The sequence below is a fragment of the Prionailurus viverrinus genome, chromosome C1 (genome assembly GCF_022837055.1).
Source record: "Prionailurus viverrinus isolate Anna chromosome C1, UM_Priviv_1.0, whole genome shotgun sequence".
Lineage (NCBI taxonomy): Eukaryota > Metazoa > Chordata > Mammalia > Carnivora > Felidae > Prionailurus > Prionailurus viverrinus.
Genome location: NC_062568.1, coordinates 128,523,505 through 128,539,044, shown reverse-complemented (window position 1 = coordinate 128,539,044; position 15,540 = coordinate 128,523,505). Strand labels below are relative to the sequence as shown.

General features: G+C 40.6%; 1 protein-coding gene across 6 annotated transcripts in view; it reads left to right on the top strand.

Annotated features, from left to right (window-relative positions):
- Positions 1–15,540, top strand: part of CDC14A (cell division cycle 14A) — a 207,130-nt gene that overhangs the window by 19,129 nt on the left and 172,461 nt on the right. For all 6 annotated transcript variants that reach the window (XM_047870590.1, XM_047870592.1, XM_047870589.1 and 3 more), the window contains exon 3: positions 15,022–15,097. In XM_047870590.1, coding sequence (XP_047726546.1) covers positions 15,022–15,097 — 76 coding nt within the window. The remainder of the gene's footprint in view (positions 1–15,021; positions 15,098–15,540) is intronic.

Here is a 15,540-nt window from a genome sequence, read left to right as displayed (position 1 = left end):
GAAATGTTCTTGCTGCTTAAGTGGTGTAACTTAAGATACAAATTTGTGCATAGAATTCTCTTAAAACTCAGAAAACTTTGTAGCTTTTGAAAGACAGTGGGTTTACACTTCCTTTTCCCTTTCTCCTTTCTTATGTCCTAACCTTGCAAAAATTACCCAGTATTTTTTCAGGGCCACTTTTTTCATCCTCTGTTTTGAACACATGCCTTTTAGGTGTGTGTGTATATGTGTATTTTAACCAACAGTACTACATAGTATATGTGATGAGGAAATGCACAAATCTGTATATACTAACCAGCCAATTTTAAATTCAGTGACATACCAGAGCCAAATTTCACTTTCTAGGTATAGATTTATTTAAATACTTGCTGTTTTGGACCCATTAGGCATTCACAATGGGTAGTCTGTCTCTAATCTTCATAAGGACACATTATTTTTTAGTTCTTTCAATTTGTTTGAGATAAGCCTGACAGAAACATAAAATTTAACTACGGTGCTAAGGATTCAGTTAAAACTAACAGGGCTGGTCTTAATCAGGCTGCCTGACACATGGATCCAAATAGCCGGGCTGTAGGAGAGAGTCCAATGGGGAGCAGTTGGCCGTCCAAGTTCTGACTATGCCAAGTCACCGTGGGGCGGCTTCATTATTTTGTTTGAAGTAGATTCCTAAGACATCAGATGTTCTCAGTTGTAAGTTCATAAACACATTCCAAAGCCGAAAGCAAATGACTTTTACTAACCCAGAGCTTAACGCACCTTTGTGCTTAACAAAAGCAAAAAGAAAAAGAAAAAAGACCCTTGACACATTTTCACAGGAAGTGAAAAAAGCGGGATTTAAGACTTGGAGGTGGTTGAAAATTGCTGGAGGAGAAACATTTAGATGGGATAGATTTTGGTGCAGAGCGCTGTGCTAATGCTTCGAGGATAGACAAATACGTACAGAAGGCAGTCGGAACAAATACAGTGAAGGGCAATATATGACAAAAGCTGCAAAGGTATATGTTAGGAATCCAAGAAATGAAGACGTTATTACTGCCCGGGGTGATAAAGACTACACAGAGTGATATTTGAACTAGCTCTTGAAGGGTGTGTAAGAGCAAAGAGTGTATGTTATCATCTCTGTGAGGACAAGTACTATCTGTTTTTGCTTTCATTGTATCCCTACACCCCGCACAGTGCCTGACATGGAGGTGGTGCTCATGAAATTTTAGCTGAATGAATGAATGAATGAGTGAGTGAAAGAGGAAGCAAAAGAGAGAAAGAAGAGATTTCCAGTATTTGGAGTTGGCAAGATTCCATTAGGTGACATGAAATATTTGAATGCAGAGAGGTCCCAGGTGAGGCTGGACACATAGTGGGGACGGGATCTAGGTTGTGCTGTAGAATGGCAGAAAGACTGATTAGAGCTCTGCTTAGGCTGGGAGGCGGAGGGGTGGGGTGGGGGTGTGTGTGTGGGGGGGCGGGGATGGCTCTGTTTAAGCTGTGGCAGGATTGGATTAGGGCAGTAGCAATGGGAACAGAAGGACCAGATGGGGGAAGAGGCTAGAAAGGATGGATTGAGCGTATTTGGGATTGACCACGTTGGGAGGTGGGGAGGGGGTGATGAGGAACTGAAGGTAGGTTCAAGGTCCTAGCTTGGGTGACTGGGAGAAAGTGGCACCTTAAAGTAGAATGTGTGTAAATCGGAAGGAAGGGTTACTTTTTTTATTGCTTGGTTTTATTTTGGGGATGGGGAAAGGAAGTAAGAAGGGGAGTTAATAATGAAAGTAAAAGACGAGTCTTTGTCTTTTGTGATCTTTAAGGAGAAAATAGACAATGCCTGCCTGGGATATTTAGGTATTTACTTGTTTAAAAACTGAGAAGTTGATGGGGCGCCTGGGTGGCGCAGTCGGTTAATCGTCCGACTTCAGCCAGGTCACGATCTCGCGGTCCGTGAGTTCGAGCCCCGCATCAGGCCCTGGGCTGATGGCTCAGAGCCTGGAGCCTGTTTCCGATTCTGTGTCTCCCTCTCTCTCTGCCCCTCCCCTGTTCATGCTCTGTCTCTCTCTGTCCCAAAAATAAATAAACGTTGAAAAAAAAAAAAACTGAGAAGTTGGGTGGGACACTGATCTTAAGTTCCTTTCTGGCTCACCGATTTGAATTGGGATTTCTACGGGTAAATGTCGAATTTATTATTGTTTCTTTAAAAAAATATGCTTTAGTTTCAATTTACCTAAAAAAACTTTGGTTTTGCCAATCATCCAAATACTTCTAGGACCACCAAAGAATCAGATGTTGAATGAGAACCATCAAAAATATCACTTTATTTATTGAAAGCATGTACTATTCTCAGTCCTCACAACTTGAAAACATCTTGTAAATGGTCACAATTTTTATTTGTCATTGACAGTGAATTCCTTTATAGGAAATAGTTTGTGTGAACTATAGTTTTTGAATAAAATGTTTCACTTATTAATTTATACATTTACTATTTTGTTCTTTTTTTTTTTTTAATTTTTTTTTCAACGTTTATTTATTTATTTTTGGGACAGAGAGAGACAGAGCATGAACAGGGGAGGGGCAGAGAGAGAGGGAGACACAGAATCGGAAACAGGCTCCAGGCTCTGAGCCATCAGCCCAGAGCCTGACGCGGGGCTCGAACTCACGGACCGTGAGATCGTGACCTGGCTGAAGTCGGACGCTTAACCGACTGCGCCACCCAGGCGCCCCTACATTTACTATTTTGTTCTTAAAGATGTTCACATCCAATTGATGAAGTGGAGAATTTACTAGTTTGGACCTGTTCTTTTGTTATAAAATTTAATTTTCATTTGGAGAACCAGAAAAGATGGTTTATTTCACTTTTATTCTCCTTGGTGGATATACTCTAGTAAGGCATTTATCCAGTTTTTTTCTGGGAATGTGGCATTCTAGTGAGGCAGCTCCTACAAAGAGTTGGGAAATCACATCTTGAAATATGAAAGCAGTTTTGTAATTTGTGGAACTTTTCTAAGATGAATCTGCATTTTCTTCTTCTTGAAGAGTTTATTGCTTTTGATTTTGCTTTTTTTTTCTGCAGTACTCAGACTGTATTATTAGAAGTACATTGGTTGTACAGTTTCACCATAATTCAGGGATGGTTCCAGCCACTCCTAAGGAATCAAGGGCTCTCTGCTTATGTAGCAGATGGTGCCTGTTTGCTAAACATCTTGTGTCTTTTAGTGTTTTTAATTTATTCAGTTTTTATTGGTGACTAACTGCTATGAGTTGAGTATGTTTTAGGTGCTGCTTTTGGCATTATCGTCAATGTACCAGCCTCTAATAGCCGCCTCCTCTCTATGATCCGTCTGATGAGTCTAATATACTATGTGTATGGAAACCGGACATCACATTTTATTAGCCTTTGCTACAAAATAAGACTAACTAGACTCAGCATGAGAATGGGACTCTCTTATAAATGCAGCTAAAGGGCCTGGATTTTGTGGCAGGCTTTAGAAGAAACAACATGACTTTGTTTTTGGCTTACTTGCGATTCTCCTTTTTTTAAAATCTTGGTTTATTTTTGAGAAAGCTAGAGAGAGAGAGAGACACAGACAGACAGACAGACAGAGCACAAGCAGGGGAAGGGCAGAGAGAGAGGGAGACACAATCTGAGGCAGGCTTCAGGCTCTGAGCTGTCAGCACAGAGCCTGACATGGGGCTTGAACTCACAAAACATGAGATCATGACCTGAGCCAAGTCAGATGCTTAACCTGCTGAGCCACCCAGGCATCCCTTAACTTTTTAAATGTTTACTATTTACTTTGAGAGCAAGAGAGACAGAGCAGGAATGGGGGAGGGGCAGAGAGAGAGAGGGAGACACAGAATCTGAAGCAGGATCCAGGTTCTGAGCTGTCAGCAGAGCCTGACACAGGGCTTGAACCCACAAGCTGTGAGATCATGACCTGAGCCAAGTCAGATGCTTAACCTACTGAGCCACCCAGGTGCCCCACTGTGATTCTCATTTTTATTCCAGATTGAGATTTCTGAATTTGAGATTCTTGGATAACTGATGTCTTATTCTGTACAATTCTCTATCTTTTAAGAGGGTCTGGTATTAATACAGCATTTACACGAGTCCTGGTAGTTGATTATTGGTTCTCTGCAGCTGAATTAATCTGAAACATTAAAAACATTTTATTTGTTTCTAACTGTGAGATAAAAAGGTTTAAAAAGTTCTCTTCTAGGGAGCCGTGAACGGTGGGCTTGTAAAATATCAAAATATTGCCTTTCCTGTTCTGCTAAGACCCTCACTACTGTCAAACATTGTGTCTTGTTCCACAAGCCCTACAGCAGATTGCCTGCAGCTCTGGAAAACCCAGAAGTAAAGGCTTAAGATGATTTTAACATGGCAAACTCTCAGAATTGAAGGGGCTCCTAAGAAAAAAGGAATTGGGCTGATGTATAGTGGGGGTGAGTCTTTTAGATTGGGGGTTACTTCTGGAGAGGGCTGCCCTGGGAATAAGCCGGTAATAAAGATACAAGCTGAAGGGGAGAAGGTAGGGCTGGGTTCCTGACCTTACCCTGCACTAGAGAGGCGGGTCATCTTGCTATTCTCTGTCCCCATTACTGCCCTTCCTTCTTAGGTCATTTTTGTCAATTTTGTCTAATTGGTCTTAGTGTGCACCCAAAGCTAGTACAATGTGATATCTGGTATCTCTCCCCACATGAACCTGGTGTGCAGTTTAGAAGGGTTAAATTGTAACAAGCAGTATTTTTGCAGATGAACCAACCACGTCTCAATCTTTCATTCATTACTCAGCCATCTGTGTGCCAAGTGCTAGGGATATAACAGCGAGCACATTTGAACCCAGCCCTGTGTTCATGGAGCTTATAGTCCGGGGTGGGGGGGATGGGTAGGGAGGATATTAACCAAATATTAAGAGGTGGGCATGGGAGAGGGATCAGGGAAGAAGCCCCTGAGGAAGTGTGACTAGAACTGAGACCTAAAGGATAGGTAGATGTTAACTAGGTCTGGGAGGGTGATGTGCTAAAGTCTGAGGCAGGAACTAAAAGAAATAGCTTGGCTGGAGCTTACTAGTAATAAAATGAGGGAAATGAAGCCCCAAAGAGAGATGAGGGAAATGAAGCCCCAAAGAGAGAAGCCCCAAAGAGAGATGCACCACCCTGGGCCTCACAGGCAAGTGTGCGAGTTTTGCTTTTAATTCCAAGAGCTTAGAGAGGTAATATGATCATCACTGGATTTTAGAGTAATTATTTTCCTTTTCGAGGCCTTATTTGCTTTATGAAATGTGAGGAAGGTTAGTCTTTTATGTACAGGACATCAGTCATCCTTCTGTTTTCTACCAAAGCCACAAGGATACTGTCCTCATAGTCCTCTTGCCTTTAATACCTGCCATTGAATACAGGGGTTAATTTATACTGCTTGAGAATGTTTCTGTGGGAGTGAATTTTAATTTTAGCCGTGCATTCCTGAAGAAATGTATTGTTTTCATTCCTGTCAGTCTCAAAGGGGGTTTTCATTCATTGACTTGCTCCAAAGAGGGAAGTCACAGAATGACAGACTCTGATGCTGGAAGGTTCCTTGATACCATCTAGTCTGTTGTTTGGCTTTAAGGCAAAGTTGCAACACTAACCCATTTTATAGCAGCAGCAGGGCCTTGCTATTCACCCCAGGTTAAGAAGGTACAAAGTGGAGGACGCTTCCTCATACTTCCGGTGTTGTGTACCTAGTCTTTCCTAAAAACCTAAACTAATGTACCAAAGAACAGGAGTCAGAGTGGATATTGGGGTTTTCTCCTTACTTTGTCATCTCAACAAATGTCAAACTTCATGCAGATAAGTAAAGGGTAATGAGATCAAGCTTCCTACCGTATGAAGCCACTTTCTGGTCTGTGGGTTTGTTCCCCAGCTGTGCAGAAAGCATAGTGAATTTCAAGGAGAAGGCTGTAAGGTTCTTCCCCTTCCTGGAGGGGATATTCTGAGGGAAATGCCTTTGTACCCAGAATCAACACCCTGAGAGGGCAGAATGTATCAAATAGGGTGACTAGCCCTTGGGAAACATGTGAACTGTTGAATGGGTTTGTCCGATATGTATAACTAGAGTCTTAGACTCTTTAGACTCTATTTTATATACATGTAAATGTATATATACACACGTATACACATAATATATATTACAATATATATTATAGTCTATAATGGCTGGAAATTGGATATATGATATGATATGATATTTGAAAGAACTTTGGAAGTCTTACTTCAGCAGCTTTATCTGATAGATGAAGATGTGGAGTCCCAGAGGGGCTAAGGCACCAGCCCAGGGACATTGAGTGATCCGGTGGGGACTAGAACCCTTTACTTCCCAATGGTCTTTAGTTTTCTGTCAGACTCTATTTGACTGAATGGAGCTGGGGAACTTCTTCCATGTGCCGACTCTCTTCCCAGGCAGACAACATCAATGTGACTGTGGTTTGTTATGCTACAAGGGCTTGAGCATAAGCCTTGAGCTGTAAGGGCTTCGGACTATACTTTGATCTTAGATTAATGTTTGCTGATCAATTGAAGCCTTTTTGAAATTTGATTACTAGGGGTTTCAGCCATGTATAGGAGCTTTATCATCTGAAAGGAGGAGTGTGGATAATATTCCAGAGATAGGGAAGATATTAGCTGATTAATGTCACCAAAAATTTATATGCACACACACACCTATAATCTCACTGTGCTTTGAAGGGTATTGCTGCTTAGCATTTATCACACTGAGATAACATATTTACTTGTCTTCTCATTAGGTGGTGAGCACCTTTTGAGTAAGGAATGGCAGTCAGCAGGCTTTCAGTAAATATTTGAGTGAGTGAATGAATGAATAGACAAAAACTGTCAGCAGCACTGGTAAAAAATTCATGAGTTGGTACGCCTTAAAATGACCTTATAGAATTTTTCCGTTCTATTTATAAAGCAGGTAAACCCCCCCCCTTTTTTTTTGTATTGTCAGCACTCTGATTAATATGCTAACTTATAGTGCCTTGCTCAGAGTAGGTGCTTATAAATTGTATTGAATGAATGTGTGTTGCTTGGAATATAGCTCATCTTTTTGCTGAGGAGTTGAAAATTTTTAGATGAAAGTTCTTATATGTAGAATAAGGTACAAGAGTGCTTTAAGCAATGATTCCTCTGGGAATGGGCCCACTTAAGTTTGTTTGAAAAACCAAACACAAAATAATGATATGTCATAAACTTCATAAATCTTGTGAGAAGAGCTAGACATTTTGGGTATAACAAAAAGGCTTCTAGGTCCAACTTGTTTTTCCCTTCAAGTCTGTAGGACCAGCACTATGGGTGTTAGGTGACCTGTGGGTACTGGGTGACCCTGTGGGTAGTGGATGACCCTGGTTACATTTGCTCTGATCCTTGGGCTCCCATTTCTTTGTCCTCTTCAGAAGGAGATGACCCTCCCCACTTGTAGGACTCTAATTCTTTTAATTTCTTTCCTCCCCAAACAGGAAAGAGTTTGATTTTAGCTTTTTATACTTACTGAATAACAGATAGATGAAATGATTTTTACTTAATAGTTCATGAATTTCATTCTGGTTATTGACCCATAATTGGCCAACCTACAAGGGGAAATTTACGAATAGATAAGAGGGATTCATTTGATCGGTCATTCATTCATTTAGAGGGAAAGCTGAAGGTACTCTGAAATAATAAAATAATGTGTCCACGGTTTTCCTTGTCCAAATGAGCCCACATGAGACCAGATTACCCATCTCTCCCCCACCCAAGAAAAAAGAGGTGGCCATTGCTTGGCTGTGGCTCTGGAAGCCTCTTCCTGGGAATTGCCAGAATGGAGAAGACTCTATGTATAGTCATTAATTTCAGGCTTAGGAGCCCATTCAGCCCTCACGTTCCTTTCTTGTGTCTCTACAGGGCTCTCTGCCATTTCTCATCCCCTTTCATTGTTCCCAGGTTGATGACCTTCCATTTCTTCTCTTCTACCCTGAGCCCAACTTTTTCATTCTCTTGCCTTGGTTGCAATTTGCAAGTTGCTGAAGTACATATTTTATACTTTTTAGCACATTTGACTTACTTCAATTGATATCAGTTGGTTTTTGTATTTTAATATTTCTCTCTAGTAATGATCTGGCCTATTAAATGTGTTTCCATTTCCTCTCACCACTGGTAAGGAGAATTCTTATGAAGAAGCATGTTGTTGCTAGGTATTTACCCAAAAAATACAAAATACTAATTCATATGAATGTATGCACCCCAGTGTTTATAGTAGCATTAGCCACAATAGCCAGATTATGGAAACAGCACAGGTATCCACTGATAGATGAACGGATAAAGAAGATGTGCAATTTATATGCAATGGAATATTACTCAGCCATAAAAAAGAATGATATCTTGGGGTGCCTGAGTGTCTAAGTTGGTTAAGCGTTTGACTCTTGATTTTGGGTCAGGTCATGATCTCACGGTTTGTGAGTTTGAGCCCTGCATTGTGCTCTGCACTGACAGCGTGGAGCCTGCTTGGGATTCTGTCTCCCTCTCTCTCTTCCCGTCCTCTCCTTTTTCTCTATTTCTCTCTCAAAACAAGTAAAAATAAATTAAAAAAAAAATAATGAGGGGCTCCTGGGTGGCTCAGTCAGTTAAGCATCTGACTTTGGCTCAGGTCATGATCTCATGTTTTGTGAGTTCAAGGCACACATTGGACTTTGTGCTGACAGTGCAGAGCCTGCTGAGGATTCTCTCTCCTTCTCGCTCTCTGCCCCTTCCCCACTTGTGCTCTTTCTCTAAGAGTGAATAAATAAACTTAAACAAAAATAAAAAAAAAAAAGAATGAAATCTTGCTGTTTGCAATGGCATGGGTGGAGCTAGAGTATCATGCTAAGTGAAATAAGTCAGTCAGAGAAGGACAAATACCATATGATTTCACTTATATGTGGAATTTAAGAAACAAAACAAGTGAGCAAAGGGAAAAAAAAGAGAGAGGCAAACCAATAAACAGACTCTTAACTGTAGAGAACAAACTGATGATTACCAAAGGGGAGGGCAGCAGGGGGGTGGGATGGGTGAAATAGATGATGGTTAAGGAGTGCACTTGTGATGAGCACAGGGTATTGTATGAAGTGTTGAATCACCAAATTGTACACCTGAAACTAATACTACACTATATTTTACCTAACTGGAATTTAAATAAAAACCTAAAGAAAGAAAAGGAGACTGTTGTTGGAAGGTGTGTTCTTTATTCATGGCATTTTATTATATCAAAAGTTAGTGATAACCCAGAGTGGTGGAAGCAGCTGTGACCGTTTTTTGCCTCAATGATCTTGACATTTTCAGGATCAGTTAGAAAACAGTCAGAAAACAATACAGAAACATAAAACAATATTATTATAAATGCAGTTATATTCTTAGCAATGCAGGCATTGTGAGGAAAGGATATATAAAATGGCCTTAAGATAGAGTTTGTTGGGGCGCCTGGGTGGCTCAGTTGGTTAAGCGGCCGACTTCGGCTCAGGTCACGATCTCGGGGTCCGTGAGTTTGAGCCCCGCGTCGGGCGCTGTGCTGACTGCTCAGAGCCTGGAGCCTGTTTCAGATTCTGTCTCCCTCTCTCTCTGACCCTCCCCCGTTCATGCTGTGTCTCTGTCTCAAAAATAAATAAACGTTAGGGGCGCCTGGGTGGCGCAGTCGGTTAAGCGTCCGACTTCAGCCAGGTCACGATCTCGCGGTCCGTGAGTTCGAGCCCCGCGTCGGGCTCTGGGCTGATGGCTCAGAGCCTGGAGCCTGTTTCCGATTCTGTGTCTCCCTCTCTCTGCCCCTCCCCCATTCATGCTCTGTCTCTCTCTGTCCCAAAAATAAATAAACGTTGAAAAAAAAAAATTAAAAAAAAAAATAAATAAACGTTAAAAAAAAAAAGATAGAATTTGTTGGCTTTGTATTTGCCTGTGGAAGTTCTGACTTTTGAAGACCTGTTCTAAATTGCTGTTGGCTGGAGACGCCTGGGTGGCTCAGTCGGTTAAGCGTCCAACTTTGGCTCGGGTCATGATCTCACTGCTTGTGAGTTCGAGTCCCGTGTCGGTCTCTGTGTTGACAGCTTGGAGCCTGGACCCTGATTCACATTCTGTCTCTGGCCCTCTGGCCCTCCCCTGCTTGCTCTCTCTTTCTCTCTGTCTCTCAAATATAAAATAAAACATAAAATTAAAAAAAATAAATTGTTCTTGGCTATGCATAGGTTTTGACTGAATTTCTTAGTATGACTTGAAGCTCACCCCACGTTTTGTGAAATATAAAAGCTGGCTCTTTGAGCTTCAAGATTTTGTGACGTGGGAAACTCTCTGGGTTCAGGTTGTTTTGTTTCTACCTTTAACATGGTGCTATGGCCAAGATGGAGGTATACCTTCTTCATTGTAGATATCTGATGCTCTTACAGCAACTTGTTTCTTTGAGAGATAGTAGAGGAGAGTGGGGACAGGATCCTTTTCTATTTTTCTATCTTCCCCTGTTCTAGGTCCCAAGTTGTCTTTTTGGAAATATGATTCCCTTGAACAAAAGAGGGTAGGAATTACCAGAGCCTAATTTCACTTAGGGAAATAATGTGGGTCTCTGAAGGGGAAGGGTATCAACTGTCTTCAAACACTTTATCTGTACCTCACTCATGGTACTTGGTATTTTCTCCAGTGTTGTATAGTTATTTTTGTTCTCATTTTATCTTTTCATCTTGATCAGTGTTTTCTATCGGTGCAGAACATTTGCTGCATTGATGGAAATGTGTATTTTCATTTTCCAAATCAGTAGTCATTAGCTACATGTAGCTTTTGAATACTTTAAATGGGCTAATATGATGTGAGAACTGAATTTTTAATTTATTTAACTTTAATAGTTAATTAAACATTTTTAATTTGAATATAGTGGACACAAAGCTACGTTAGCTTTAGGTGTACAGCATAGTGATTCAACTTCTCTGTGCATTATGCTGCACTTACCACCAATGTAGCTACCATCTGTCACCCTACAGCACTTTTACGATACCATTGACTGTATTCCCTAGGCTGTACCTTTCATCCCTGTGGCTTATTCATCCCACAACTGCAGACCTGTATCTCCCTCTCGCCTTCACCCATTTTGCCTGTTCTCATCCCTCTTCCCTCTGGCAACCAGCAGTTTGCTCTTTGTATTAATACCTCTGGTTCTGCTCTTTGTTTATTCATTTGTGTTTTTTTTTTGTTTTTTTTTTTTTTTTGTTTTTTTAGATTCCATATATGAGTGAAACCATATGGTATTTATCTTCCTCAGTCTGACTTATTCCACTTGGCATTATATCCTCTAGGTCCATCCATGTTGTCACAAATGGCATGATCTCATCCTTTCTTGTGGTTGTGTAATATTCCACTGTTTTGTGTGTGTGTGTGTGTGTGTGTGTGTGTGTGTGTGTACATACATACCACGTCTTCTTTATTCATTCATTTATGCATGGGCATTTGGGTTGCTTCCATGTCTTAGCTATTGTAAATAATGCTGCAATAGACATAGGGTGCATAGCTTTAATTAATTTAAGTTTAAGTAGCCACAGGTGGCTAATGGCTACCATGTTGGACAGTACAAATCGACTTAAGGATGTAGTGTGTCTTTGATTTACTTCTTCCTGTGTTTTTGGAGTATACTAATTTACTTATCTGATGTTTGGTGAAACTGGTATGTTTGTTAACTGTGTTGCTTCCAAAATGACATGTGGTTAAGTTGGCTGTGCAATTAGAAACTCTACAACTTTGAGTTTGAGATTGAAGTTGGCTTCTAATGATTAGCACAAAAATGGAATTAGATGCCTTGAATTCCTTGTGCTTTCCTGAAATTTGTTCAAAGTGAATCTAAAATGCTGATAAAACCATAATTTAAAATTCTAGATTTACCTTAACGTTCTGCAAGTGTCAACAGTCATGTTTGAGTAGGGGAAAAACAGATTAGTTAAGAGCGTTGCTTCCAATAACTTAAGGACAAGGAAATCTGTGTTAGAATTAGGACTACCTTAATCATGCTGGTAGGTGCTTATTTTATATTCTTTTCATTTTGATTCTTTTGAATGGATTCTTGTTCACCATCCAAGACTGGTCTGTAATTAGGTATAATAAGCACAGTTCATTTTGGATTCATGTGTATTTTGTTTATACTTACAACACAGCATCACACTGGGGACTTTAGAAATAAATATCTTTTTATTTTTTATTTTATTTTTTTTAAGTTTACTTATTTTTGAGAGAGAGAGAAAAAGAGAGAGAGAGAGAGAGAGAGAGAGAGAGAGAGAAAGTGCGTGCACAAACTGAGGAGGGGCAGAGAAAGAGGGAGACGTTAGACTCCGAAGCAGGCTCCAGGCTCTGAGCTATCAGCACAGAACCTGACGTGGGGCTTGAAATCACAAGCTATGAGATCATGACCTGAGCCGAAGTCAGATGCCTAACTGACTGAGCCACCCCGGAGCCCCAATAAATATCCTTTTGTTTCCAATCATTGCATGTTTTCCTTTTTGGCAACCCTGTGTTTTTACTCTCGTGAAGCCTGTGTATAGGGACAGGAAAATTTGGTGTTACCTGGAATATAAAGTTCCAAAATATTACACACTTGCTTAATGTAGATAAAATATACAAGTTTAGTATTCTTATGTAAGGCAAGTGGGTCCTGGCAGATTTGATGCAGTGCAATGACATATCTATGCTACTGTAGTTTAGGTAGCAGAAAAAAATTCAATGACTCCCTCAAAAGAAAGGTCTTTTGGGGATGGGTTTTTTTTGAGACTTGTTGATATTTAGAAAATTTATGGTCCAGGCTAAATTGAATTTGAGCATTAATGAGCAAAAATTCATAATGAGAACTCATTCATTGAAGTTTTAATGTTATGAGCAGGATATTCTTCTAAGCTTGTAAGGTATAACATACAGTCCTTGTGTGAGAGGCTTACTCTGTAGTTGGGCAGGTAGGATCTACACTTAAAGATAATTCACAGCATGCGATAGTGTCTCAGATAGTAAGTTTGGGGAACTTTGAGAGGAGGCTAGTGTTTCCTAAGGGTGACTGGAAAAGTGGGATTTGAACTGGGATTTTGAGGAAGCTAGAGAGGAACAGAAAGAGAAATAGGAGGGCACTCCAGGCAAGGAGATCAATGTGAGCAGAGGCTTGGATTAAGAATTTGCACGGAGTATTTGGGAATAAGGAACGGATGTGTTTGTTGAAATGCAGATTCCATATGGGATCCGTTAGGGGATAAGGTCATCTTGGAAGCTAGGGACATGAAATGTAGGGCTTTGATTGCTGGGCTGTGGAATTATTCTGAGGGGAGTAAGGAGCCATTACACACCTTTGAATGGTGGGAAGATATGTGAGAAGTGAATATTGTGAAGATTAATCTCTGGAGTGGAATACAGGATGATTGGGCAGGGGAGAGGGAATTTAAACAGTGAGGATGTGAAATGAAGAGCCCCTGCACTTTTGTTGCTAACGTAGGACTAGAGAAGCAAGGGATGACTTAGAGGAGTAGCCTTTCTGGTAAATGAGAATGAAATTGATATTTATTTGTTGCCCGTTTGTGATTGAAAGTTTTCATGCCCAAGTAACTGGGAGAAGTGAGAAGTGTTTTTAGTCTGGTGGGCTGATTTGAAGGAAATATGGGTTGATTTTATTTATTTATTAAGAAAACATTTTATTTATTTATTTATTTATTTATTTATTTATTTATTTATTTATATTTTTTTCAACTTTTTTATTTTACTTTTGGGACAGAGAGAGACAGAGCATGAACGGGGGAGGGGCAGAGAGAGAGGGAGACACAGAATCGGAAACAGGCTCCAGGCTCTGAGCCATCAGCCCAGAGCCCGACGCGGGGCTCGAACTCACGGACCGTGAGATCGTGACCTGGCTGAAGTCGGACACTTAACCGACTGCGCCACCCAGGCGCCCCAAAACATTTTTTTTCTTAAAGAAAAAAAATTTAATGTTTATTTAGTTTTGAGAGAGAGAGTGAGACAGAGCATGAGCAGGGGAGGGCCAGAGAGAGAGGGAGACACAGAATCAGAAGCAGGCTCCATCCAGGCTCTGAGCTGTCAGCACAGAGCCCCACATGGGGCTCAAACCACGAACCATGAGATCATGACCTGAGCCAAAGTCAGATGCTTAACCGACTGAGCCACCTAGTCGCCCTGAGAAAACATTTTTTTTAATGTTTATTTATTTTTGAGGGAGACAGGGCAAGTTCAGAGGAGGGTCAGAGAATGCTAAGCAGGCTCTGTGCTGATGGCAGAGAGCTCAATGCAGGTCCCGAACTCATGAACTGTGAGATCATGACCTGACCCAAAGTAGGATGCTTAACTGACCCACCCAGGCTCCCTTAGATGGGTTGAGTTTTAGATGTTCTAAGTTCCAGGTGACAGAAGGACCTGTAGATGTAGGTTCGGAGGTGGTTGGAGATGAAAAGACTGATCCTGGGTCTCACTTGTAGGAGCCATCGCTCTTCTGTAGGGTCATCAGTGAAATTCATGATAGTGGGTAAGAGAGATCTGCAGACCGCTGACTGTATCCTGGAGATGTCTGCAGAGAGGGAGATGGGCCAGTGTGTCATATAATGTGGAATGTTCAAGGAGAAGAAAACTGCAAGAAGACCACTAGGTTTAAGATACTTGAGAACCGAGAGCAAAGTTTGAGTGGAGTAGTTAGAATTGGTGACTAAGTAGGTGATAAATCCAACTCGGAAGTGAATGCACATGTTATGTTCATCTTGCTTCTTTTGTGGCCTGCTTTTTAATCATTTTACTGAGTGTCCTGGCAGGGAGATAAAACAAGGTGGAACTCAAAAATGTCCAAATAGTTCCTTGTCAAGAGACTAGTTACGGTAATTGGGTGAAATCATTAGTTATTTGGAGTATATGAATCAGTTATATAATGACCCATATTCCTGAAGATAACTGAAATTTGCAATTTTAGTGAAAGTAAAAATGAGCATTGATGTTCCTGAAAATTATATTTCCACTAAATACTGCTTTTTTTTTTTTAAATCCCAGTTTTTATGCAGATTTTGGACCTCTGAACTTGGCAATGGTGTACAGATACTGCTGTAAACTAAACAAGAAACTGAAAGTGAGTACTATGGTGATGTTTATATTTTGTTATTGGAAATTTTAACTTTGAAATCTGATCACTGGGATTGCCGTGCACACACCATTTAGTTAGGTAATCTTGATCTTTGGATATTTATTTGAGTAGTTTACTCTCATATAAATGAGAAGTTGAAACTGATCCACCTGATTACCCCATAAAGGACATGTTAACCTCTTCCATTTTTCAGGATGAATTGAAATGTGAGCTGAATGAAGTCATTGGAATAGCGATCTAAGAAAGAAAGCACAAATACCTTTCAGGTTGCTGTTTAATGAGTCTATCAGATTCCTCCCTAGGCTGGTTTTTCTGAAACCAGGTGATGAAGGCACTCATCACGGCATCGCAGTAGCTCTCAAGCTTTTCCTGTCTGATCAAGATTGAAATTTTTATGTATTTCTTGGAGGTCATCTTTGTAGAGTTAG